Genomic DNA, 27305 nt, shown 5'->3' with positions numbered 1-27305 from the left:
CTTCAGAATTCTTTCTCGACGCTCTCGCGGCGTTTAGAATTATTCCAGGCGAAGCGGCCGGGATTATAGCGTCGGTTGTTCGCGAAAACATCGTCGAGGGTGGCAAATTACCTTCAACGGAGAGCTAGGATCTCTCGTCGAGAAAGAAACTCCTTCAGAGGCGTCTTTTCACCGTCGCGGGAGGGTCGAGAAAGATCTCGCGAAACTATCTCGCGTCTCTGACAGACCAGATCGCGACACCAGCGACGGAAACACGAATTCGCGTCGAACTCTCGAACCATCCCTTGGAGACGGTCCCCAGCGAGCGTGAGACGCCTTCCGTCGCGTTCCCCTCCGCTTTCACGCACTGATATTCGTGCAAAACTGTTCTTACCGATCTCCGCGTGAGCCGACAATTAATCGAAAGAGCCAGGGAAACGCGAAAGACGCAAAGCAAGTGGTGGAAAACGAAGAAAAATCGTCCGTTCAATCTCCCTCTCCGTCGGAAGTGGCTCGGTCGGCGGTGAAAGCCGCCGAGGAAATTTCCACGTTCCGCCTTTTGAGCGGCGTTCCTTTTTAATCCCCCGTTTTTCCACGGTTTTCGCCGCGCGTTCGACGATCTTCAAACGCAAAGGCGATGCGAAAACGGTCGCGCGCGGCGAGAGACGCGCAGCTACCACCGAACTCGAGCGCTGCTCCTTTCTTGGGCCCGTTCCGTTAAGGAGCGCGCGTTTCTTTCCCTAATTAAACCCGCCGCCGTTTGTCCCCCCCTTTTGCCGTCGTTCTCGCGAACGCCACCCGTTCGATTATGTTAAATACCACTCGCTACGACGTTGCGCCGGCTACGAAAATTGCCTTCACCCTTTTTGGTCGGCCTTCGCTTCGAAAGGAGCGAACCGTGGAACGCTGGCTCACACGAATTCGGTTGATAGTTTGAACGCTTCGCGAATTCTCGCAAAAATCCTCTCAAGACGCTGCACATTTACGCAAACGGCTCCTCGAACCCACCCTCGTCTATCCGCTACACGAGCAAGCCTCTCAGAAAACCATCGTTCGCATTCCCCTCTAACATTCCACGACACTGTGAAGCGTCCGAGGATCTTCCTACCCAATCATCCGTCCGTACCTCGAAACCACCCTGGAACTCGCCCCAAAGACCCACTTTCTAACCGAAATTCCAGTTCCTCCTGCTCCATGCGCTAACGCGCGACCACCCCAACGTCCAACCCCTCTCACGATTCCTCCACTGTCTCTCTTAGCCCCTAAAACTTTCTCGCAAGAGTGGCAACTCTACAAGGATCGCCATTAGAGATCGCAAGGAGATCCACAAGAATCCATCAGCGTCGCGGTTCAGGGATGGGGTGGGCATCGTCCGTTAACACCAAGGGTTGTCGCGACGCTGTTCGCGCTTGGGGAGGAGTTCGCGTCCCATCGGATTGGCCCGTTCAACGGGGTGAAAGACGGATCGAGCAGGATCGCCTTACCGGCTGTTCGATTCTATTAAAACGGACCGCCGCCACCCAGTCGAGGGTTGCTTCGATCAGCTCCGCCAAGGATGAATACTCCCCCCTCTTCGACAGATTCCACCGGCTCCTTGCCGCGACTGGAATCAATCTAGGGGCTTCCTCGAGACTTTATCGCTCGACGTCGTGTTTTGCAGGGGTGTGGGAAGATGGCTTCTGGGGGTTATTAATGGATTCGAGGTTGAAGGAGGTCGGACGTGTCGCGATGTTTGCGTCACGAGGGATGTTCTCGTGTACTTTACCCTGGTTCTTGTCGGAGACTGAAGGCAGGATTGAGGTTTCTTCGAGTCTACGAGTTCGATGACGATTGGGGTGGATTATTGGGATTGTTTTGGGGGGTTGAAAGATAGAATAGGACGACACGAAGGCTCTTGATTTCGATCGAAGACAGTGGATGAACTGAAGTCGACCCAAATCCTCGTTACAGTTGAGAGGCGCATCGACGTTCCCTTTTCAACCTGGCGAGTTCACCGCGGCACGGAAGTCCAGCAGAGGCGCACCGCGCATGCCAGGAAATTACAGTGGGAAACACGGAACCGTCTGGATGACCTCGCGAGCTTTAAGGCGCGTGCACAACGACCGCGTCCCGTTCTCTGCGGTTCAACGGCGGCCTGACTGACAGCTGTCACGGTTCGCTCCTTTTGCCTCGATTAATTCGTGGGCGAGCCAGTTGGAAACGGCAACAGCGGCTGGGATCGGGAACATCGTCGGACGACGCAAAACCGCGACAGCTGGTGGCCCCGGTCGATCATCGTCTCGCTTTGAAGAAGCTCGACAGGTGACACGCGCCGCTATAAATCCTGAATTAGAACGTCAGCTGGCGTTATCGGGGCACGCGGAGTTTTGTCTCTCGATCCTTCGATAACGTCTCGACTCTGCTCGATTCCCACCGTTTCGTCCATCTTGTACAGCTCCAAAGAGACTCTCGGTCCTTCTTCTTCGCGACATCGACTGATCAAACGAAATTTCAAAAACTAGGCGTGTCGCACGGTATTCGCAGGCGCGAAACGCGTCCACAACGGAGCGAGGAACATTGTTCATCGCGATGAAATTGCCAGGCTCGAGGTCTCTCTCGTTTTTAACGCGAAGTCCCGTGTCGCCGGGCCGCAACAGCCCTCCGTCCGCGGCGTCGTTAATCAGCGCCCGCATACACACACACGCATCAACCACCCCTTTACCATGCGCCCGTTGATCGTGCGCGCGCGGCTGCAGTTCATGAATAACCGCCTTTCGCCTTGTTCGGTTCTTATTGCCGGCTCGCGCAGGTGCCAGCCGCGCATTAGCATTCGACACGTGCAATTCGCCGTGGCGTGGATCGTTTTCCAGAAATTGCCGGGGTGCCGAACTCGATGGTGGCCACGAGACGCGTCCTGTGGTCCGCTTTTACTTCGATCCTCTTTTTCTCCCTTTTCTCTACCATCGTTCTGGCTGGTACCATGGATCTTTGGACCTCTCGCGAACGTAACCTCGACTCCATTTCACGCTTTGGGGATGCAAGACTCTTTCTACATCCCCTAAATATCGCAAAAACCTTTAAAAGGAGCGAAAAACCTTCTAAATCCTAGGCGAGACGAGTGACCACACGCGACATATATTCGCAACAGATTACACCAAAAAGAAACGACTTGAAACGAGCTTGCTCGAGCGTTCATATTGGAATAGCCATCGAACAACCCATCGAAGGTAAGAACGAATCTGTTAGACGTCGCGCAAAAGGCGGTCGACTGATAGTAATAACCGCTTAGCGTGGAAAACCGGCGATCGTTATCGCTGGAATAATTGCACGACATCGGTGTCCGCGACACCGTCGAGCCTCGTCGAGCCGCGCAGATCGCAATCGTTCACCGCGACGGGCGAAAGGGTTGTTAGAGCCGCGGTAGTAGGCGCTAAACAGAAGATAATGGAACGACGGAGCCGCGGCAATTTTATCGCGGGATTAACGCGGCTTCGATCTGCCCACACACGCCTCTTCCCGCCTGGAAAACTGATCGTTCCTCCGCGGAACACGTCGCGTTTAATTCCCTGTACGCCCACCTGGCGCGTCCGCGATGGATCCGCTCGACCATTCGATGGATAGTTCGGCAACTTTTTAACCACCTTTTGCACCAGCGATTACTCGCGTTGCCTCGTGACGAGCACGCGCGCGCGCGCGTGTTTTACGCGGCAATTTCAACCGACATGGCGAACCGCGCGAAGGCGCGATTTTTATGAAACGATATTTATGCCGCATCCTGCTCGAACGAAATTGGAGGATCAATTATTTCGATCGTTCTGCAAACTGGATATCATCTTCTTAAGGTGGCTACGATTATATACAATTTTCGAGCGAATTTCTCTATGAAGTATAGTGAAACGAAGCAGAATAATTACTTCAGTGTCGCGTTGGTCTCCGAAATTCACGTCCCACGTGATTTAACTGCACCCAATAAGGATTCTAAGAGACGACGCGACTGTTCGAGAGACGAGTCGACTCGAAATGAACGCTTCGAGAAAAGACTCGAAGCTGAGACGTGAAACGAACGCTGAGTAGACGCTGGACCCAACGCGAGAGTCAGAGCGTTGGGTGCCGCGAGGAAACGAGCACGTAGGGTACCGCGAACGCAATAATTACGCGGATCTAGCCCCCTGACGGCTGTGGCGTGCCCGTTATGTCATTATCCCATTTATTATAACGATCAACAGCCACCGCGGACCGGATTCCACGCCCGTTTCTCGCTTGGCGAACGCAAATTGCCCGGCAGTGAATCGGCCGACACGGATGATGTCTTGATACGGAATGCGCGATCGTTAATCGACTATGGAACCCAGAACCTCCCCGTCTCGAGGCTCGAGAGCCGTCTACAGCGGTTTTGCGCGAGCGTTGCGAACGCTGCTTGATTGGTAACGCGGGCGTGCGTGTCTGAGGATCGAGTATACCCGCGACTGCGACGTCTGGGTGGTTTCTAATGCTCGCTGAAAGGATCTCTTCGCCTTCTCTGCTTCGAGCGGACACTTTTGGTGGCCGTTCGCGCGAGAACGTTCGCGTGTTTAAGGTGGAACGATCGTCGACGCTGAAGTAACTCTTCCTTGGCTGACTAATTGTAAAATGGACAGCTATGAAGAGTGGTATATGGACTGTAGTCTGTGGAGTCGTTGGAGATATTGATACAGCGTTCGAGGTTTATGCCTTCGAGATGCGACCAGTGTTTGACACGGTGTCACACTTCTTTGTAGTGGATCGTTAATGGAGATTAGTATACAATTTAGGTACTTGGCTGGACCAAGTGGTTAGTCACGAAGTTAGCACCAATGACGGTTATATATATCCATGTAACTACTATTCTCCTTTGCTAAGTGTTTTGTGTATACTCTTTCAACCTCGAATTAAAAATCGTCGAGTTGGACGAAAGGAACTCTGGCAATGTACCAAACAATAGTCACTAGAGTCTTCTAATTAGAATTACCGGATTATTATCGTAACGCGTGGCGAAGCACGATTTTTCGAAAAGAGGGTAAAGGGTTTGGAGAAAAGGAGATGTACTTTATCCAGAGATAACCAGAGCGAGGGACGAGAACGAAAACCACCGGAGGCAGAAAGGAACGTGTGAACGAGCCCTCGTGAAATCCACCCCCATCGCCACCCCCCTGGCTAGAATCTGCCGCAGAATTCGCGCGCGCGCGATCGTTACCGTAGAGAGCGTCGTATCCCCGAGGGAAATCTGCAGGAGTGCGTGCCGAATGTGGTCATGGCAAACGATTCAACAACGATGTCTGCGAGAGAGAGAGAGAGAGAGAGAAGTCGAGAACCCTACCTCGCGCCACGAGCGTCGCTCTTCAAACGCGCGATTGATGACGTTTCGGAAAATTTCTACCTGACGGCTCTCGTCGTTCGATTTCGTTTACGAATATATCGTCGTGCGGAGAGAGAAGGGTAACTTTGGGTTGCCTTCGAATCTCGAGTCACTTCATTTCTTACGAATCGATATCTCGAACTGAAATCAAAGGGTTGATGGGGTGTGTTAAACAAAAACGTGTGTATTTCCCGAATTTTCTCGTCAAATCGCGTCCACAGTGGGTCGCAGAGAGATCGCAAAGAGATCGCAGAGGGTGTACCAAGGCGAACACGCTCGCGAGCGCGCGGAACACGAATCGGATCGGTGTTCGTCGGCTGGCGAACAGCAAAATGGCCCCCGAGCACGGTCGAAGCTCACACGCAGGACGCCTCGTCGCGCACGCGATCCCGTAATGAGACAGAAGCGTGTGCGTGCGGGACCGCGTGGGTGCGTGCACCAAGAGCGGACGCGTGGGACGAGCGCGCCGAAAAAAAAAACCTAGGCATCGTCGAGTTCCTGTTCGACGAATAGTAATTCGTTGCGTTCTCCCGTCCCTCCTGCTCGCCTCTCTTTTTTATCGACCAGCGAACGCTACGATTTTACATCCCCGTGAAAAGCTATTAAAATATTTAGAAAGAGAGAGAGAGAGAGCACCCTCTGAGAACCCACTCGACGCCCTCCCGCGTCAATTTTCGTTCTTCGCGTCCGTGCACGCTCGAAACAATTTCCACGGGCGAGCCAGCAGTGGGAGGAAGAAAGGGGAGAGAAAAACTGCGGAAAATGAAGCGCGCGCGGGACGGAAGGAGGGTGGGAGTTGGGTCGGTAATGGAACCGTAAGCGACATGTCGAGAGGACGACGGGGGAGGCAGAACGCGGGCCACAGGTGTGTAGCTACATGCTAAGCAAATCACTGGGCTGGGAGAAAACGGGAGCGCGCAATTTCCCGCGTACAACTACTAGCCTTCCGCCAGCCGCGCGCGCGGGGCTGTGCGAGCTAGCGAGCGGCACCGACGTACTGGATAATTAAAGCTGCGAGGCACGTTTGATCCAGTTTCGCTCGATTCGTTCGTCCGCGCTGATTGTTTTCCCCGTTTTAATTTTCGGGATATTGGAAAAAGGATCCCCGGCTCGGATCGTCCGCGTGCGACAGCACGGGAAATGGACATTAAAACTGATTTTCCGGCCAATTCCTATCGGAGCTACCCTCGAGTGATTCTATTTTCCCTCTATTTTTTTTTTTTTTTTTTTTTTTTGCTTTTCTCTCTGCTACGCGCTCCTTTCCCTCCAAGTCTGTCCACGGTTCGACGTTCGTGTTATTACGGTATCGAACATTTTCCGCGGAAGGTTTCGCGGTGATTTCTTTTTTAAACAATTTTTATTCTGAAATTGTTCTGAAAACAGTTGCGATCTTTCATCAGATTTCTACGTTCGAGTGACAGCGGTGAAATGTTGCGCTCTGGAGGCTCTCGTAGTCCCTCCAGGGTGTTCGTGGGTTAATTAAGAGCAGCCATTCCGGAAGCGGCAGGTTGTACGCTCGCCTCTGCTCGCTCGAAACTAGATTATCGAGACGTGCTCGCGAAATATTTGGAGAACACGCTGTTTTCTGGGCGCGTCGACGAGGGGCTTGGACCAGCGGCGATTCGAGTCGACGAATTTCCTGAGACAATCGAAGAAACGGACGACGACACAGACAGCAGGTGTCGAGAGGCTGCGCTTTTGTCGAACCACTCGAAAAACGAGGAGCCGCCGGATCTTCTTTATGCGAACGGCCAGGCGACTTCAAATGAAAGGACGATGGATGCCTGCTCGCGGCGCGGATTAAACGCCGAGATCAAGTATTCTTGATAAAGCCAGCGCGGGTCAAGTGCCACGCGGAACGACTAAATCGAGGGAAAAGCCCACAGAGCAGGAGAACCAGGAGTGACTCCGTTTACGTTGCTGTCAGACGGACGCGTGAACCTCGAATAAACACGCGGACAGTGAAGAAACAATTCACCATTTTCCTTTTTGTGGAATTTCGAAGTTACAGAAAATGAATTAAAGCCACATAGATTAGAATCGCTTAATTACTACGGTCACCCCTAATCGTACACTCATATTTAAGAAAAGAAAGCTTCTAGCTACTCCCAAGAATCCTTTAACCACCCCAAAAAGGACACACTCCACTAAGAGTGTCCGCAGAAAATAGTCAAAAACCCGCATCGAAGACGACAAAGAAACCCCCACAAAGCAGGGCAAACTTCATCGCGTTTTCCACGACGAATTGACCAAATCCGGAATCCATTAACCCCGAGAGCACGCCCGGGCAAACTCGAACCGTTCGCAACCAGGGGGGGTGCAAACATTCCCACGCGCTGTTGAAAAAAAAAAAGAGAGAGACCAGAGGAAGGAGAAGAAAGGTGGGCCCGGCAGAGCGGAGCGAGACGCTCAGAAAACGGGAGCAACAGGAGCCGTTGGAGGAGTTGGCCGTTTTTCCCGGGTGTTTGCTGACCCCGTGGTCCCTTAGCCGCGAGGCGGTTGTTTGCTCGCGCGCCGCGGCGGGGCTCGAGACTCGAGGCACTCGAGGAAGCCATCTCGAAGGACTCGAGGCGAGTCGAGTGTCTCATTTTTGTTTGCCGCCACGGGATTTTCCCGACAAAGCCAGCGTTGCCGCAGCAGCCCCCGCCGTCCGCAACCCCCGTGGGGATTATACGGATCTATCCGCTCCCTCCAGTCGATTCTGCGGACGACGAGAGAGAGAGAAAGAGAGAAAGAGGGAGAGAGAGAGAGACGTGCGCGCTAATTTCCCCTACCTATTTCCCTCGTCGACCTCTGGAACCCCCGAGATATTAGGGAAAACGTCCTGCGCTCGGTTTTCCGGGGACAACCGGAATTGTTTTCTTGGGACGCGCTGGCCCTTTGTTTGATTTGTTTCCGGGTTTAAGTGCTTGTTAACGATGTGGGATAATAATTCCTTGGTTCAATATTCGCCGAGGGTTGGAAGCTTTTAACTTTCGGCTCCTATGGAATCCCTTAATCACGGCTCCTGCTAAAACCCTTAACGTCACGACCACGCTAAATCGTCGTACGTTATCCCTTTTGTAGGCTCTTTTGTTTGGTGGTTAAGGGTGTGGAATTTAACGTTGAATAATTATGCAACGATTCGAAGCAAAGCTAGCCTGGCTAATATTCGATGGTAGAGAAAGAAGAAGGGACGTTCTTCGTGTTACAAGCAAGTAGTCGCGTGAGAGGGTTGAAAGTTTGAAAAGACCTAAAGTAGCAACCCCAAAGTCGAGATAAAGATCCACGCAGCTGACGATGGCATCGAACGAACGCGCCACATCTTCCGCTCCACATCCCGCGAACCATGACCATCCACAAGGATGATCCTCCGGTTCGAGTCTTCCCAAAATCCGGAAAGGGTTGCTCGACGAACCCTCTCTGGAAAGCTCGGACATTTTCTGGGCTCGTGCACAGGCACAGTGGCACAGAGAGCGCAGGTGAACCGTGGTTAACGCGTTGGTGGGTTACCTTTCGACTGCCGCGACGTCCGTTCAACCCCATTCGGGGGAGCGCGGAGAAGAAATCGGCAAGAAGAAACGGGACGAGGAGGAAAAAACAAAAAGAGGGCGCGCGCGCGCGCACACACACGCGTTGGTTCGAGCAGAAGCAGAAACAGAGGCGGTGCGAGGAGTGAAGCGGAGGAGGAAGAAGGAGCAGAAGCAGAAGAAGAAGAAGAAGAAGAAGAATCGGAAAAAGGAGGCGACGGAGGACGCGCGAGGAGGAAGAGAAAGGCTGCTGCTGGTCGTAACAAAGGTCGGGCTGTGCCAGCCATTGACATCGCTCCGGGCCCCGGGCTGGAGGACTAGATTTCACGAGCCAGCGATGCAGGATCCTTCAAAGGGCGCCGACACGGACTGCCGCAAAAAGGATTCGCAAAAAAAGGTGAACGGTGCAGCGTCCGCGTCCTAAAGAGGGGGAGTACGGTGGTAGCGACGGCGATGGTGGTGGTGGTGGTGGTTGCTGAAAGAACCCGGGCTTCTTTGCTCCGACTGCTGGCTTCCGCAGACCCGGGCCTAACCCCCTCGATCCCCTGGCCCCCCTGCCCCACCCTTTATCCCCAGAAACCCCGCTACTCGACGTCCTCTGAGAGAAAACGAGCGAGAGGGACCGCTACGCGCGCAACCGAGGGGCGGCCAGAGAACGGGGGGAGGCTAATAGAGAGAAGCGGACGGGCCACCACCGGAACACCGGCCGCTGGAACTACTTGACGCCGAAATCCATCGCGATAACTTAATCCGGCGGGATTACACGCGGTCGAATATCTCCTCGAGTAAGGTCGATGGCGGACGTTGGAGCAGCTTCCATTGGGACGTGTTTTTCAGCTTATTATGCCGCCTCGAAGAGCGGATAGATTCGTTGTCGGGGGATCTCGAGTTAATTCCTTCTTGGTCGACGACTCGAAGGGTGGAGAACGATGTGGTCGAGAGACTGTTAGCGTTATCTAGTCGCACTTTGGCTTAAGTCTTCTATGGTGATTGACGCGTGGGACGACGATAGTCCTGTCTGGTGAACGCTCGCGATTTCTACTGTTCCTCGAGTCAAATGGACACCGATTAAAATCGATATTTTACCGGGACGATAATAACCGCGAGTGGTGGTCGTCGTCGTTGTTGTCGTAGGACGGAGCAGCGCCGCGTGCGCGCGGCCTAACGAGCTTTTAATCGGCCGATCGTTAGGTCGTTAGCCGGGGCAAAACGTTAGCGATTAATTGCGAGACTCGGAGCTCCGACTTAGAGGCTAGTAAGTAAGTAATTGCTTGGTTGGGCGTTACGTACAGTACTTACAAAGCCGTGCTTGTCGCTGATGTTGTTAGTGAGTTTCAGCTTGTGGAAGCTCACGACCTTCTGCATCCATTGCTCGCCGCTGCTCGGCGAATCCGGATGGATGTACATCCTCTTCGGCATTTCCGGGTCTGCCTTCCCCGCTACCATCCACCTGCTGCTCGACGAACACACAGGAAACATAATTAAACGTACATGATATTGACTACAGTTTAGACTGTAACAATTATCAGGGGGATGAAATAAAAATCGAAAGTGTCGTCTGGAAATTTTTACACCCTATTTTACAAAAGAGGCTTCGATATATCTAACTCTATTTTTTTATCGTTTCTTTTTCGCATCGAAACCAGATTTTCTCTACAGAAACGCTCTTAGTTGAAACGATGATCCACGACGAAAGAGAAATCGCGCGATCGCGTCGCTCGACGAGGTAGCCGCTGTGATCGCGACTAGGAAGCGGCTCGCGAGAGGTGTCGATCGCGCAACAATCACCCGTCGATGCGCCTCTAAGCAGCGGCTACCGCGATTGTTGTCTTTTAAGGGAGGCGGTGCCAGCAGGGCCCCGTGGAACGTAGATCGCAGGTGGGTCAAAACGAGCGAGCGAGGAAGAACTCGTCGGACGAGTTCCAAAGTGGCTGCGGTCGCCAGCCGTGATGTAATCATGTTCATTGTGGTCTGCCTTTCGATTGGACGAGCGTCGACTTCGCTCGTCGCGAGCATCCTCGTTCCATCGCGTCGCGGAACTATCGCTGGGGCGCCCTTCGTCAACCGTAACGCGACCATCGATTACGAATTCGAAGCTACGAGTGGTATCTAAAATTTCTTAAAAAAACGCGACGACAACTCGTTCGAAAATTCTTCCTTCGAAACGATCCAATATCGCTGTACATATTTTTGCACCACACCCGTACGCAGAGAAGCAATTCCAGTACCACCAGTTCTGAAGGATTCTCTTTCTCAGTTCGTAAAAAAAAGGCTTGGAATAAATTTACATCGTCCAAGTTGGACACAATGATCCTAAACGCGGGAAACAAGACACGCATAAACGATCGCGTCGTTTCGACGCGCAAAAAGGGGCGAGAGGGTAAGAAAAGAGGTCCCGTTTCGTTCGTGGGAATGCGATCGCCATTCGCGCGGCTGGCGATCCCTCGATCCTCGCGAAGTCGGTCGACGAATTTCCTCGACGCTGCTCTCTCGGTCGAGTCGATTATCCTACCGTTTAGCACCCTCGCGGCGCGGAAAAACGCTAAACGCGGAGTTACGAGAACCGCGTACGGGACCCGTGAGAACGCGACGTGCCTACGCGTTTCGACTTTCCTGGAAAAAGTTAATGGCTGGCTAATAACTAACGGCGGAAGGTTGGATCCTATTGTGCTGGCAACTCGATTTTATTTGAAGAAACCAGACAGACAATGGGTCTGGCAGTGGTTTTTCGACGCTGTACTCTCGCGCTGACTTTGTCGCTGTAATCGCACGATGGGAAGCGGTTCGATTATTATGGAGATTCGTTCTTCCTTGGTACTTTTTTTTTGGGGGGGTGTTCGGTTAATCTGATTTCGAGGAAACGATAATTGGGGCGCGTGGTTCGATCGGTGAAATCGAGTTAAGTTATAAATCGATACGAGGCGATAATGGCCGCGCGCGATTCGAAGGTTGTTATTTCGGGTGGCGAGTAATTTCCGCGGACACGGGGCGAGCGAAAGTGTCGCCTGGCGATCGAGCATCGGAACGTGATAATTTCGAGGTATAAATCTTATTTCTGCAGGGGAAAGTGCCGGCTGAAATTGCGGGCCGAGCTATATCGACGGTAAACGGTGTCTCGCAACTCCTCGTTTCGGGGCGTGGACCAATTGCACGGTTACTCTCGATGGCGCGTAATTCGAAAATTCGACCGCGAACCGCGTTAAGTAAACACTGGAGCAACCGATGATTAACCCCTGTTTGCTACCGCCATTTAACGATACTTCGCGTCTCGTCGTAGCGTCGCTTCTATCGGTAATCTGTAGATCTCTCGACTTACGAAGAAAGAAAACGAGCGTAGAAATGGCATGGAAATAAAAAGTTCCGATCGGCCAGGAAGTGGCAAGGTACGAGGTAATCGTGTAATTGCATTAATTTCCGCGAGTTCGCGGTCGTCACGAAGGCATCGCGAGAGCAACAGCTTGTTCGTGATCGCGATTCGTGGAACTATCCGTGGAATCGTTGGGCGGTTCGCTGCCCGTGACAATTAAGAGTTTTACGAGTTCCAGAACTCCCTTACCTGTTGTGGAACTTGTATCTGTAGTCGTCGGCGGCGACAATGTCCAGCAGGAGGATGTACTTGGCCTTCGCGTCCAGTCCGGAAACACGGAACTTCATCTGAGGGAACATCTGCCTGGAACCCCCGATCAACAGACACAACTTCGATTAGATAATGGCAAACAGTTCGATCGATTCATTTTTGCAATGTGATCGATAACAAAAATCGTTTCGCGTTGTTCCATCGAACGCAAGCAACCCCACCGCGCGATAACACCCCCGATTTCTTCAAAGAGAAAATTATTCGTCGTCCACGACGCTTTATATTAAAACGTCCAAACCAGATCTGGGTTCGTCACGGCGATTTTCATCGATATCGATTCATTTTTGCAACGCGATCGACAAAAATCGTTCGCGTTGTTCGATCGAACGCGCGAAAGCGAAGCAATCCCACCCTCGAAAGAGAAAAGTCGCGCGACGCTCTAATAAATCGTCTTAGTCGTCCACGACGCTCTATATCGAAGCGTCCAAACCAGATCTGGGTTCGTCACGGCGATTTTCATCGATATCGATTAATTTTTGCAACGCGATCGACAAAAATCGTTCGCATTGTTCCATCGAACGCGCGAAAGCGAAGAAATCCCATCCTCGAAAGAGAAAAGTCTCGCGACGCTCTAATAAATCGTCTTCGTCGTCCACGACGCTCTATATCGAACCGTCCAAACCAGATCTGGGTTCGTCACGGCGATTTTCATCGATATCCATTCATTTTTGCAACGCGATCGACAAAAATCGTTCGCGTTGTTCCATCGAACGCGCGAAAGCGAAGCAACCCCACCCTCGAAAGAGAAAAGTCTCGCGACGCTCTAATAAATCGTCTTAGTCGTCCACGACGCTCTATATCGAAGCGTCCAAAGCAGAGCTGGGCTCGTCGCGGCGATTTTCATCGGAATCCCGCGAGAATGGAATAGAAACGTGCACGAGTCAATCGTGGCCGCCTGTCACCGGTAAAAAGCGGATCGTGTCGGCCGAGTTAGGGAGGAACTCGGTGCACGCCGCGGAATTATCATCGTCCGTGCGAAAGAAAAGGGGGCGCGTCAGAAAACGCCCGCGATGGCATTTCGGGTCGGTGTTTTCACGTTTTTCTGCCGGCTCGCCCAGCCGGGAGGAATGTCGGCTGCGGGGCAGCTCGCGAAAATACCAACCGGGGCGCCCTGGCCACGCGGAATCGCGATCGTTCCGCGGCTGCTACCCCTCGTTCTTGCGACCCTCTCACGTACTCGCTCTCGACAAACGTGACGGGGAAGGTTCGCAGCGCGCGAAGGTGAGAATTTTATTGAAACGTCCGCGAAGCGATGCGAACAGGTCTGACTAACTATAAACTGTGGGAGTGGCCGGTGAGCGATGATCCTTCGGTTCCGCGCGAGATGGATGTAGCCTGCGAGAGCTTCGAGCGTTTTACTCTTCTTAATTACAGAAGCATCCTTCCACGCTTCTTTTCTTCTCGCATTTTTTGCGGATTTCAAGCTTCTCTCTCCTCTTGGACGATTCAACGTTGGCTCTCGAAGTCGACCTTACGTCATTCGACGGTTTCCAGAGAAACGATGATGAAGTGAAATTTCGTTTATCTCGAGATGATAATAATAATAATAACGTTGTCGTGCGAATGATGAATATAGTTAGAGAACGCGTAAACGAGTGGAAACGAAAATTTGTAAAGACACTGGGATGGTCTTTTAAACGGACTCTCGAGCGGTTTACGCAACGACGAGAGATGCACGATAAAAGGGAGGGATCTGTCGCAACGGGTGTCGCAAAAAACTTGCGAACGCTATCGTCGCGTCCGCGGCTGGAAAAAGAAAAACCACGACCGACGATAAGCTCGGTCGAGTCCGCGTCGCGAGCTCGTGAGAGAGTTGGTGATTCGCGGCGGCAGACATAACACGATTAATAAAATCCGGAGAACGCCCTCAGCCGGGACGGGTTCAATTGCTTTGACATTGATTCCGCGGCAACATTCCGGACCACCTTGCTCACACGAGAACCGCCTATTTCCATGCGTGGAAATCGTTTTAGGCTGCGTCGAAGACCGACGACCGTGCGAAACGATCAGCCATCGATCGCGGTTTCAACGAGACCACTTACACGATCGAAATAATTATCAAAGTTACCATTCACCATTTTAAGTTTTAGCGATTCTCTAGAAAAAAACTCTCGTCTCGACTTCGAAATTCGAATGGACTCGACGACTGCATCGACGTCAGTAGCTCTCAACCTCGTTTCATAGTCGCGAACGCACGCTGATATTTTACGAACGACCTCGCGCGTAGACTCGAAGCTTTTCCGAAAACGCTCGCGATCTTCTTGGCAGAGAAAAAAAATGAAGAATAGAGGCGCGTTTGAACGCTGAACGATTGATTCGCGGAACCGATCGAGGAATTGGGAAGCACTGCGGTGCACAGAGCGGATACGCCTCCGCTCATCCCCGGCGGCGGTGTGCCCTCGCCCGTAGGGGTGCAGGAAATTAAAATTCCTCCGCGCAGCCAGCTATAATCCGAGCGTTCCAATTTACACCGTGTGTGCCCTCGCCTGGTTCCCGGTCGAGAGAGCCAGGCGGTTTCTTCCACGGCGTGCCCCGGCTTCCGAGGGCCAGGCTCCGTCCAGCTTAAGGAATCGGCAAAAAAAGGAGCGCGCTCGGTCCGCGGGCGAGCGTGTGCGCGCGCGTGTACGTGAAACGCGCTCGCGAAACGCCATTATGGAAGCTGCGATTGCCATAAGAGAAATCGCCGGCCTGGTGCGCCCCCTTCGAATTATTGTACTTTTGTATGCTAACGGCGCGAGTATCCTTAAACGTCGCCGTTATAACGGCCGGGCCAATTACGGTAATTAGCCGCCATAAACGAGTAGCGTCTGAGAAACCACCTTCGTGGGTTACCTCTGCCCCCTCTCGCAGACCCCCACCCGAGTTTAACCACCCGCTTCAACGTGTACGAACAATACGGCCGCCTCTGCTCTCCTCGACTCGTCGATAAATATAAGTCACCGTGTCTCTCTCTCTCTGTTTCTCTCTCTTTCTCACTCTACGTGGACATCCGCCGGTGGATCCATTGTTTCGGGGACCCACGAGCCTGATAATCAATTAGAGATCCTAACTGGCGAGCGCGTAGACTCGTGGGAGGATGCATTCCTCTCTTGTTGGAGGGGTACATCGCGAAAAGACTGCTGGTTCGATTTAATGTACGGAAAATTTGGAGACTCGAGTTTAGAGTGTTTTGGGTATGGAGAAAAGTACGCGGACGAAAGTGGGTTGCTCGAAGGAGCGGTCACAAAGGAGCGCTCGGTGCGAAAGAACGCGGCGGCGTGTCGTGGACGTAGAGCATTTTTGGAAAAATCGTTCGATCGGCCGACTTTAAAGGCCTCGCAGGGATTTCTGGTAGCATCTGCCTACTGTCCTGAATATCGTGACGAAGGGAGGATCGATCCTCCATTCACGAGCACGGCAAAGGACGCTAAGCCGGATTATCCTGGCCGATGCGAGCCAAAATACCCCGCGGAAGGATGCTGACGGGCAGGGCGAATCGAAAATGCGGGGAGCTCGTGAAAAACTTAGACTCTCGGTCGATCCCGTGCGATTCGCTCGAATCGACGTACCTATTTCTCTTTTTTTTTCCCCCTCTGTATCTCCTTTTTTTTCTCCCTTCTCTCGAGCAATATAGCGAGCGAGCTTGAATAAATCAACCGACGTGGCTGCGTTCGGTTAACTTTGCTGAAGTTAGAATGGACGCGCGTTCCGTGGGAACCGCTGGATCGATTGGACGTACGCAAACATCGTATCTATACACAATTATTAGTATCGCTCGCTCTCAGTGCCGGTACGTATGCGCCGTTGGCAATAAATCGTGCCAGTTCTTCCCAGAGGAGACACACACCGGACCCGTCTATACTCGAGGCGGTTGCGCAACTGGTTGATAGAAAACCAGACGGCCGTTTCCTGATTCTAACGCGCGAACGCGTTGGTTACGCGTTCGCTCGATTATTGCCTCGATCGAGGGAACTCGTTCGCCCCGTTGGCAACTCCACTCTCGAGAAGACACACTTGAGGAAGCGCCTGAACGAAGATCCATCTTCGCGGAGAACGTGAACCACAACCCATGCCACCGTAAAAGTTCGATTAACTCGACGGGGTGATCGATCGATCGATGAAATTAACACGTAGCCGACGAAACGACGGTGGATACATCGAGCAGCGTGGGCGGATAACGAGCATCCGGCCGATAAACCGTCGAGAACCTTTGGTCCCGCGCCAGTAGCGCGACGCCAGGCACCAGCACCCGTTGGTGTTGTCACATAACTCGAGTTCGCCGGTGCGCTCTGCCCGATCGGCAAATTATCTGTTCGAACGACGTCGTACCAGCCTGCTGAAAGCTGTAAATCGTCAGAGATAAAGCTTCTCTCTCTTTCTCTCTGTTCGAGCTACCCGAAAACTGTTACTTTGAAACGTGCTTCGCGATAAGAGGGCACGACAGAGAAAGGGTGGAAGAGGAGGACGAAGGAGAAGGAGGACGGTAGTCGCTGGTAGCCGTCAGCGGCGTTAGAAAAGACGGGACGAACGACTTGCCGGCACGGACGTTTAACGAGCATCGAGGAGGACGAGGAGGGAGCCGCTTTTGGTCGATGAGAAAGGGCGTAACCCCGTGACATTCCTTTCCACGGCGAGGCGTCCTCCGGTTTAATGGCCCCCTCGTACAGATTACGGGAAAAGAAACTCCGGGCGCGACGCTAGCGTGCGCTACGCGATGGAGCACGGACACGTGTTCAGCCTTATGATTTTATAAGAGCGAAGAGCGTGTGCGCCCTCCTCTCGCGGTTCTGGTGGGAGCGCGCGAGCGCTTTGGATGCGGATGGCGAGGATCGCCTCGCGGTGGACGGTTCCTGGAACGCTGCAATTGGCCAACTTTGTTTCCTCCGGTTTTTTGATGGAATTCTGGGTTCGACGCGCGTTCTCGGAAGCAGAACCGACCGTGGAGGTATCATTTTCGGTAATACGTTCGAGTCGTGTGGGTCCGCGAAGAAAACGGCCCCTCCTGCGATCCTTTTACTTTTAATTGTCCCCTCGATTACGCCAGGACGATCTCTCGACGCGAAAGCGCACTCGAGGGCTCCAGAAACGATCGAGAGTTTTCCTAGAACGCATTCTTCCGTCACTCTCCGGGAATCCGTTCTTCGTGATCTCCCACACCTATCGATGCCTCACGCTTAAACGCCTCGTGGCGTTCGTAGTGCCACTGTCGCAACCCACTGTATCAGTCCCCTCCTCTACAATTTCATACGACTCTTCGTGTTTGCGATCGTCCACACTCTCATCCACTCGATTGCCACCAATTTTTCCCCGTTGGTAGCTACGAAAGAAACTTGTTAACTACCGGCAGATCGGAGCAAACTTCCAGGACACCCGTTACAGAGGTGGTCCGCGTAAGTTTCCGCAGTGTGTGGCAGGTGGAAGCGAGGCTCCCGGTTCCAGGAAACCTCGGGAGCCCGCGGTGATGTGCGAGAACGACGAGGACTCGGACGGCGACGACGTGAACGACGACGCAGGGCCAGGATATAAGCGCGCGCGCGCTCGCTCGCTCGCTGAGAGAACAGCCACGTCCCTAAATTCTTCTCCCTTTCCCTTTGTCTCCGCGCCTCTCTCGCCTCTTCCTCCTTGGCTCGTTCGCCAACCGGTGCGCCCTGTGTCCTCGTCGGTCGGCGTTGGCTCTCTCCTCTCGTTCCTTTTTATTCGACAGCCACCGGGGCAGGCTCGCCTCGGCTCTGGCCCCTCTGGCCCATATTTGTTTCTCGGACGGCGCTAATTTTCGGCGTTACGGCTCCATCGGCCTCGCCCGATCTGCTCGACGCCGCCTCTGACCGCCTCGTTAGCCCGTCGAATCGAAGAAACTAGACGCGTCGCCGCGAGGCGATCGTCCGTCGTTCGAACACCTGTGGATCGAGCTTGCGTGCCTCGACGCGGTCGCTTGGCGCCTCCGCCCTTTCCGTTCGATGACTCCAGCGTCTCGAAATAGTTGGTCGACGGTGAGAGTGGAAATTTCGAAAGATATCCCTTCCTCTTCTGCTCGCTGAAGAAAATGCGAGCGTCCAATGCGTATCGTCGATCGAGCGATCTCGCGCCAGATAATAATCTCGGAGCCCATCGCGGTTACCCGTGTCGAGGGGGGAAAAGAGTATAAAAGGGCGGAAGAATCCTCCGCGCGGACCGCGCGGAATAATTAAATCCCAGCCATCCGCGGTAGCGCGATTCGTCTCGCGTTTTACGCTCGCTTATACTCCGCTGGCGGTGACCGCGAGCCACCTTTTATCCGCGCGTTCTCCACGGCCGATAAATCGAACGTTGAATCGTTATTTACGGGGCGTCATTAGCCGGGCGACGTTCCGCGCCGAAAGCGGAACCTGGAACCCGGTAGCATCCGGGGCTAATTTATTTTATCGCTAAGCTTCGCCTACCGATGATTTGCCGGCCGACAGCAACCGCGGCGACCTATCCCCGCGGACCTGACAATAAAATTGAAAGCCTCGCCGCGTTTTACGGCGAGATTAAAAATCACGCGCCGGGGATTACTGTAAATCGCAACGAGCGCCGGCTCGTGCACCGACACGGGAACGTGATTCCGTCCCAGAGATGGCTGGGCTCGAGACGCATCGTTCGAGCCTTGGATCGATCTTTGTTTCGAGAAGCGATCGCGTGATAGCGCGATATTCTCACCACGTAACGAACAACCAGATGGATACTCGGTGTGATCGGTGTTTGCGATTGAAACTCGAAAGGCAGTGATGCGAGTCTCGACGCAGGTGTCGAGACGCAAGATTCAAATTTGATATTCTCTCTATCTCTAACACTAGACTTGAGAATAAGACCAGAGTCCATCAGAGAGATGCAGCGAATTAGTTAGCGAAAGCGTCGAACGCATCGCGTAGGGCGTAACGAGATAGCTGGGCTCGAAACGCATCGTTCGAGCCTTGGATCGATCTTTGTTCTGAGAAGCGATCGCGTGATTGCGCGATATTCTCACCACGTAACGAATGATCAAGGCTCGAAAGCAGTGATGCGAAAACTCGCATCCGACGCAGGCGTCGAGACGCGGGATTAAAATTTGACGTTCTCTCTATCCCTATCTCTCGACTTGAAAATAAGACCAGAGTCCACCGGAGAGAAGCAGCGAATTAGTTGGCGAAAGCGTCGAACGCACCGCGTAGGTCTCGTAATTACCTCGCGCGTCTCCGCTCCGGGAAGACGAAAGGCTGTCCCCCGGCGCGTGAAAGAGTCCCTTCCGGATCGCGCCCTGTCGCCGGCTTAACGCAATAGAAACATCGCGCCGCGAGCGCAAATAATGGGACGCGAGGCTGCGCGGCTCGTTTCCACGCGGGGGCGACCCCGTTGTCCTCGCGCCGGGGAAAAGCGCATTGTCGCCCAGAGGGGTGGTAACGGGGGATGGATGCACGCACGCACGCACGCACGCACGCAAGCAACCCCCCGCCCGGAAGCTGGCTGAAGTGTGAACGCGCGTCTCCACGCTTCGACGGAGTGGGATCGCCGGGAAACAACGAAACCGTGGGCGAAATCCGCGGATTTCTGCGCGAGGACAACGGGTTCCCGCGAACACCTCGCAGAATCTCGCGTTTCGCTTGGTCGAACGTCCCTTGAACAGCTGACAATGAGGAGAAAAGAGATCGTCCACTGTTGTGGCCGATGTTTGAACGGTTGAACGGTGGCGAGTTTCGCGACAATACCAAGAGAGGGTGAAAAGTTCAAGAAGCAGCGTCCCGATAGAAAGAATACCGAACGATGCGATTCCAACACCAGGCGCATTTACAATTCTTCCAACCTACCTAGTGTCTCGTAATCACTGACGCGCCCAGAAGAACGAACAGAGAGCCGAGATAATTAGAAAAGACGCGTGGCGGTAGAAACGGGGGAGAAGAGTGTCGCGAAACGCGGTGGCAGAGACTCGGAGGTTCCCGCGAGAAGGATCAGCGTCGCGGAAAAAGGGATCCCGCGTGTATCGAGGCGGGGGCAGGAGGAGTGCCCCGAGTTCGAGAGCTGGCTGAGGATCGAGCACGGGGGGCGAGCGAGTAGGGGGAGAGATAGAGAGGGTCTTGTCGAACAAATCGGTACAAACGATCGTCGTAAAGCAGTTAAGGCGAGTTTATATACGCGTTTCTCTCGCAGAGGGCCCCCTCGTGGAGGCGGTCGAACCGAGAGATGACCAGCCCCGATAGGGAAACCGATAGTCGCTGGCCGTGCTTTCGAGGGCTCCCTTTATCCCGTGGCCGCGGCCCCGGGACCCCCGCGGCGTGGAACTTTTTTAACTGGGTCCGAGAGAGGGCCCCTTCGCCGGGCTGTGTCTCAAAACTTGCGTCCCCGCCGGTGTCTCTTCCGTTTCGTCTCGCAATTTACGTCCCCTGCGTGTTTCTCTACGCGCGAGCCCAGGTATCCCTCGAGCGGGGCGGAGACGGATCGCGCGGCACCCAGGACGATTTAATTCCGTTTTCCTCGATATGGGTCCGGAACGAATCCCCTTTTGTTTCTCTCGTTAGCTCGCCTTGTGGGAGATTGGTCTCGGTGCGAAAAGGGGGAGAGATTTGTGCGAGTGAATTTTCCAGAGGGGTGAAAAGCTTGCACTTAAGTTACGAGAGCTTGGAACAACCGCGTTGGTAGAACCACGAGAGTGTGACGATCCCTGGCTCGACCTAATCCACCCATTTTACGTAGCCGCGCGCGTCTGGCTGGCCGTGTCCGTTCCTCGTAGCGTCCCATCAGCGTCACGAAAATCGGCGAATCAATATTCCACGAGTGGGCACAATTGTTGGACGTGTTGCCAGAGTCCAGGTAGACGGGAATACCAACGCTGGATTGGTCGGGCAGGATGGGCCGGCGAAATAAATTTCCCTCGACACGTAGAGCCGCGCTGAAAAATGATTCACGTCCCTGTCCTCCCCGCGTCTCTGTGTCGTGGACGCGCGCGCGCGCGCGCTTCGTCCGCTACGTACACGCGCGTCACATCCATCCATCCATCCATCCATCCGTCCACGAGCACCACCACAGCCGTGCACGAGCGCACCGCGTATCCACTCGAGCGGTTGAAAGGGGATCCGAGGTCCACCTTTCACGCCCGAGGACAATAATTACCCGCGTCTCATTTATACGAGGCCTGGCCAGAGGCGGGACGAAAAAAATCCCGCGAGCGCTCCTTCTACAAAATAACGCTACGAACCGGCGGCAGTCGACGGAATGATCGGGCCTCTAACAATGATCGACGGAACGCGGCTAATTGCATATTCATCCGGCCGGACAGCTCGTAAACAGACCTCCCGAACGACTCAGAAATCAGGAACGAGCGTATAAACGCCCTGGCTCCAGGTTCGTTAATCAGAACCAAACGTTTCCTTTACGGGGAATCGATTTTAGAGCCTCGTCGAACGGGCATCGAAGTCGTTCCTTGGGGTGGAATTTTCTACGAGATATCCAGTTGCGCTACGATTCACTCGATCGCTTCTATTTAACGATCGTCAAGTTGGACACAGTGGATATTGTATCTAGTATTTGGAGCTAGTGACAAATGATGACGTGTTCTAAATGTCTGCGAAATTCCAGGAGGAATGCGCGCCACGCGAGGCGATCTTCACGAATGTCTCTCCGCGTGGAGGGTGGCGAGGGTAGTTGGCTCGACGACGAAGTCTCGAAGCCGTGCGGTTTCCTGCGGGGCCAAGGTCGACGACGGTTGAAATTCCCGCGTCCGTCCAGGCCCTGGCATAATTTCGTCCGTTTATGACTCGCCAAGAACAAATAATAATTTAGTGGGCGTCTACCGGCTTCATCCCTCCCCCGTCGCCCCGTAAAAAAATACAGAGGGCCCTGGGCTCCCCCGGTCGGTCGAGCGGCCGACACACTGTATAAATAACGAGTGGCGCCAGTCGAACTTCCACTGTTACATTATCTCTTATGGTTTACACACGCCACGGCCACCATTATGCCCGTCCCTGGCCACGGTTCACGCACACACGCGTGAAAAACCCGAGGCTCTAGCGTCCTCCTATCTCTGCCTCGCACCCTTCCGCCCTCCTCGTCGCTACCCCGGGGCCCTATACGATTTCTTATTAGTCCTCGAGCAAGCTCGAGGTGTGAGAAACTCGAGGATCGCTGATCAGCACGTACCGGGTGGCACCGTTGCGCGAACGCCTCTCCTCGCCTCGCCTCGCTTTCGATCGACGCCGCGGTCGTGGAAAGATCGCAGAGCCGGATTTTCGCGAGGAGGGTAGAAACGGGCGAAACGGATACACACACGGTAGGAGAAACGTTGATCGAGCCGCTTAAACCACTAATTTTCAGGGGAACTACGGCTGGAGATTCGAGCAGATTAGCGGGAGAAACAAACTGGCGGGTTTATCGATCCCCGGGCCTCGCCTGCTGGTTTGTTCATCGAAGGTGCGAAAAATGTGGAGACCTCTCTTGAATTATAATGACGCGATCGATATGTACCGGGTGTTCGGACGCGAACCGACGTCCAACTGAATAACGATCGGCGCGAACGATCAGCGTGACGTTTCTTCGCTTGAAACGCGAACCGATATCCGAGACACTCGTTACGATCGATCGAATGCTACACCTCAGCAAAGTTTTACGATCGAAAAATTCTAAAAATGGCCGCGAATGTCTCTGGAGGGTTGGAGAGTAGAGCTGTAAATAAATTAATGAAGAATTGTCGATGATACGCAACGATCCACCAGCGCAAGCTCGTTCGATGCGATCCCAGTTCCAGCGGGAAGACGAGTCAATTAATTGTCCGCGTCCACACCGGCCTCTATCGATTTAAAATCCATTCGCCGTGCGGAGTAGCGTAATCCCGCGATTAGTATCGTAATACGTGGCCCGTTGAATCGGCGTTTGCCCAACCGGGCATTATTTTCAACGTTCCGTGTTATTAAGATCGACGATAAAACGAACGGACACGAAGGCAGCAACGATCGCGTCGCTAACCTAGACGAGGTGGCGCGCGTTCGCGCGCGCGCACCAGCAAACCGGAAACCGTGGCGAGCGCGTTCCTCAGCGCCGATCGTGTAACCGGTGGCTACCGTGCAATTATGTCTTTGCAAGGAATTTTCCGCGTCACGGCCGATGAAAAGCGCAAACTCCCGATTACCATCGCCTCCTTTCCTTTTTTTATTCCCCTCTTCCCCCTATCTCTCTCTCTCTCTCTCTGACTTTAATCGAATTACCCAGCGTCTCGAGTTTCCTACTCGATTCCAGATCCATCGGCTGGAGAAAATTCTGATCAACGAATGACGAACGGAAATAAAATCTATCCAGTGGATATCAGCGGCTGTATCTGCGAGCTTTGAGCGTCTCTGTAATTTACATAGCGAGCAGATCGTTATCGACGTTCTGATTAGCGACGATTGCGCGGACCGTTTTTAAAACGAGACGGAAGGTATTACTCGAATCCGGATGGTGCTCCACGGTTTCGCGATCGTTAAAAACTAGAGACGTTCCTCTGATTGACTGTGCGTTACGAATAATCGAGGGCCGGTTAAGCGGTTCCCGTCTGGACGCGGTGCTTTATTATACGAAACCTGCGAATAATTTATCATAAATTTCGTCGCGTACGAAACGTCGAGTCTAGGAACAGACCCGTCTCTCTCTCTCTATCTCTCTCTCTCTCTCTCTTTGGACACTGGGAACGGTTCCTCGAACTGTTTCGGTTGTCTGAAAATGTCCAACGATCGCTCGTCGATCGTTAGCTCGGTTATTGTTCACGAAATTAACGAGCGGGCGTAAATTAGTAGAAACTCGCGAGTGATCCTCGCACACTTTGAATTAAATACCAGCCGGTTAAAAGTATATGCTGGCCACCGCATCCCGTGCAGGCTGCAGTGGCAGCTGGCGAATAGCGGGGTACCTATTAAAAGTCCTCTAGATAAAGCGCGCGATTAATTGCCCGCATGCAATGGGTAATTGATCAGATCCAGTTCGCTACTCGGGCTCTGCGATGCACGTGGATCGAGGTAACGCGAGATCCTCCCGTCGAAATATTTCCTTTCGTTTACCTGCAATTACGGTTTTCCTTTTTCTCTTCCCCTTCTCCCCCACCCATCGCCAACGATTAATCTCGACAACGAGTTAAATCGACACGCCGATTCAAAATTATTCCTGCCCCCCCTCGCGCGACGTTAGTCACCCGTTAAGAATGTTATCGCGGCTAAACATTCTCAGATACAGTTTACGGTTCAACGTGGACCGTGAAAGATGCATAATGTAGGATTATAGATCGCGGTCTGTTATTACACGTGTCGGAGAAATTCTACCGTTGAGAGGTATATAATCGGAAGCTATTAATTTCAGTTAATCGGGCGTTTAGAAATCCACTCGTCTTTCATTTACGCGACCCAGGAAACGCGGGTCTAGTTTTCATTGCTCGCCTGACTCATTTCCCCAATAATAGAATGAATGATAATACAATTCCGCATTCCTGCCACGCCTTCGCGTAATTCTAAAACAGTACGAAAAACGAGGGAGAAAAAACGAGAAGAGTGAAATCCACCACGAAATGGTAAGAGAAACACGCGTGATAAAACCAGTCGTACACAGTGGCACGTTAAAACCAGCCAAGGGAGACGCGAAAGGAATCATCGTCACCAACGTTCCCGTTCGAAGATTCTTTAAAAAAAACTTTTTCACCACCTTCGCCGCCCCTAAAGGTTCGCCACCGAAACGAGGAGTCGAAATTCCAGTGAATGGAGCCGGGCAATCCAGCCGGGGAAACGGCAAACAGAGCCGCGAAAGGGAGGAGGGCGCGCGCCGCGGCTCGACGCGGGCAGAAGGTCGAGGATATCAATTAATTCGCGAGAGAGGGGCGAAAAGCGCGACGTTTCCCGTGGTGAAAGCGGAAAGGGTGTCGCCAAGACGGGGCTCGTCCGGAAGAATAGTCGACCGCAAGAGCGAGGAGCGTTCGCGAGAGGACGATGCGAAATGAATTCGCTCGCGTCTAGAACGTCTCGCCCCTTTCGGCGGCCGTCTATCCAACCCCCTCCCACCATCCCCGTTTCCATCTATCTGGTTGCGTTTCACGTGGGATTCACACGTCGCGCGTGTACACTCGCCGAGAAAAGAAAGAAAGAAAGAAAGAAAGAGGGAGAGCAGAGGTAGGGTTAGAGGCGAGGAGTGTATCCGAGGGGTGTAGGTCGAAAGAGGGCGAAGAAGGCGGCCGTAACAGCTTTCTATTTGCATACTGCCTCTCCCTTTTCATCCGCGAGCTCCCTCTTTCGACACCGGCGTTATTTGCATTCAGAAATTGGCCGGCAACCACCGCCGCGACCTCCTTCCTTCCTTCCTTCCTGACTGCCTGCGGCGGCTCCTGCGCGACTCTCGCTGTCCTTACATTTCTCGAACTAGACGAGCATCCTCTTCAACAAAACAAGCGAAATTCTTGCTCGAAAAGAAAAAAAAACGAGCAAGAAAACAATTTGCTGCGTCGAGTCTCGCGAGCGAGGATTGGTCGAAGCGAGGTTCGACGATGCGCGATGGGCGCGGCTGCGAATCGCGAGGAGGCGATCCTGTCCAGGATAATCTGTCAGCGATCCTCGTAACGACGACGGTGTAACATATTCGTAGATACGCCGATAGGCGTAACCAGCGCGAGCCATGGCGAGGAAAAACCAGGCGGAGAGAAAGAGAGACCTGCTCGTGTCCTGGTAAACGGTCGTTATCTATTCACACCGCTCTGGACACCAATATAAATGGTAAGTGGTCGGGATAGAGGGAATCGGTGGTAAGACGAACGCGCGGGTACACGTGTCGTTGTCCGCGCGAGGCGCGACGCGGTTCAACCCTCGTAATTCCTTTTTCGTCTCTGCCGAGTGCCTCGATCGAGGACGATTCGACTCGATCCTTCTCTCCTCTTTTCCTTCTCTTTCCCACGTCGTCCTCCGCCATCGTTCCCCGTCGTTCGCCCAGCGTCGTTGAATAAAGTCGAAGGAAGTTTTTAACGCGTGGCGGGCATGTCGTACAAGGCAGTCGATTATGGTAAATTGCGGAGTCGGACGCGAAAGGGGCTGCGCACGCTCGCGAGCGGCAGAAATAAGAAATTTCAGGGAAACGATCCGAATCCGAATCGTTAACGGACCGGTATTTGTCGGTACAAAGTACGCGAGAACTTATCTCGCTGTTCCGTATAATCGTCGCCGCGGTACTTTCAAGAGTGTCGTGAATCAAAAAACGCGCGACAGTTACAGCCTCTTTATAGCGAGCCCTCGATCACGAGCAGCGGGCGACGACTATATTTTCGGCGAATCACCAAAGGCGACCACCCACCCTCGTTTCATTTAAACGCATCGATTTACCATCGATTATCCGTCGCGCTCGAGCGGATCCATTGAATATTCATCGTTGCGCGGAAAGAGGAACCCTCGTTTCGTTTATTCGCGCGCGTAAATTATTATCGCTCGACGTGGACTGGGACGTTCGACTCGGAATTTGATTAACAAATGACAGCAAGCGATAATTTCAATTTCGAAGCTGCCCGCGCGACAGACCTGAGGACGTATCGAAGGAAATGGTCGGCGACTTTTGAAGATTAGCCGGCGCGCCGCGAACGGATATGAATGGCGGTATCGAGTTAATGAACTCGCGAGGCGGTTCGACTCGATGCGATATCGATCGACTGGGTCCCGTCACGGCTCGTCGATCGACTGGTGGTACACGTGCTCAGCGGTTTACACGAGCGAGCGATCGATCGATCGACGCTGGCCATCGATCGCGTCGCGTCCGCTCGAATTCGACGTCCGCTCCTTACGGATTACACAGTACGCGCGCATCGAGCGCGCATCGAGCGCACGTGCACGCGACCAACCAGAGCGCATCCTCGCAACCGACTTCCGTA

The 27305-nt window shown here is 53.3% G+C and overlaps 1 protein-coding gene across 3 annotated transcripts in view; it reads right to left on the bottom strand.

Moving 5' to 3' along the window:
* Positions 1-27305, bottom strand: part of Bi (T-box transcription factor bifid) — an 87120-nt gene that overhangs the window by 39611 nt on the left and 20204 nt on the right. For 2 of the 3 annotated variants that reach the window (XM_076905224.1, XM_076905225.1), the window contains exons 3-4: positions 12398-12511; positions 10132-10294 (exon numbers count right to left, since the gene is read on the bottom strand). In XM_076905224.1, the coding sequence (XP_076761339.1) occupies positions 10132-10294; positions 12398-12511 (277 nt within the window). The remainder of the gene's footprint in view (positions 1-10131; positions 10295-12397; positions 12512-27305) is intronic. The other variant, XM_076905226.1, reaches the window with a different exon arrangement.

The sequence above is a fragment of the Xylocopa sonorina genome, chromosome 12, assembly GCF_050948175.1.
Source record: "Xylocopa sonorina isolate GNS202 chromosome 12, iyXylSono1_principal, whole genome shotgun sequence".
Classification (NCBI taxonomy): Eukaryota; Metazoa; Arthropoda; class Insecta; order Hymenoptera; family Apidae; genus Xylocopa; species Xylocopa sonorina.
The sequence above is the reverse complement of the archived record's forward strand: the minus strand, read 5'-3'. Positions and strand labels throughout refer to the sequence as shown.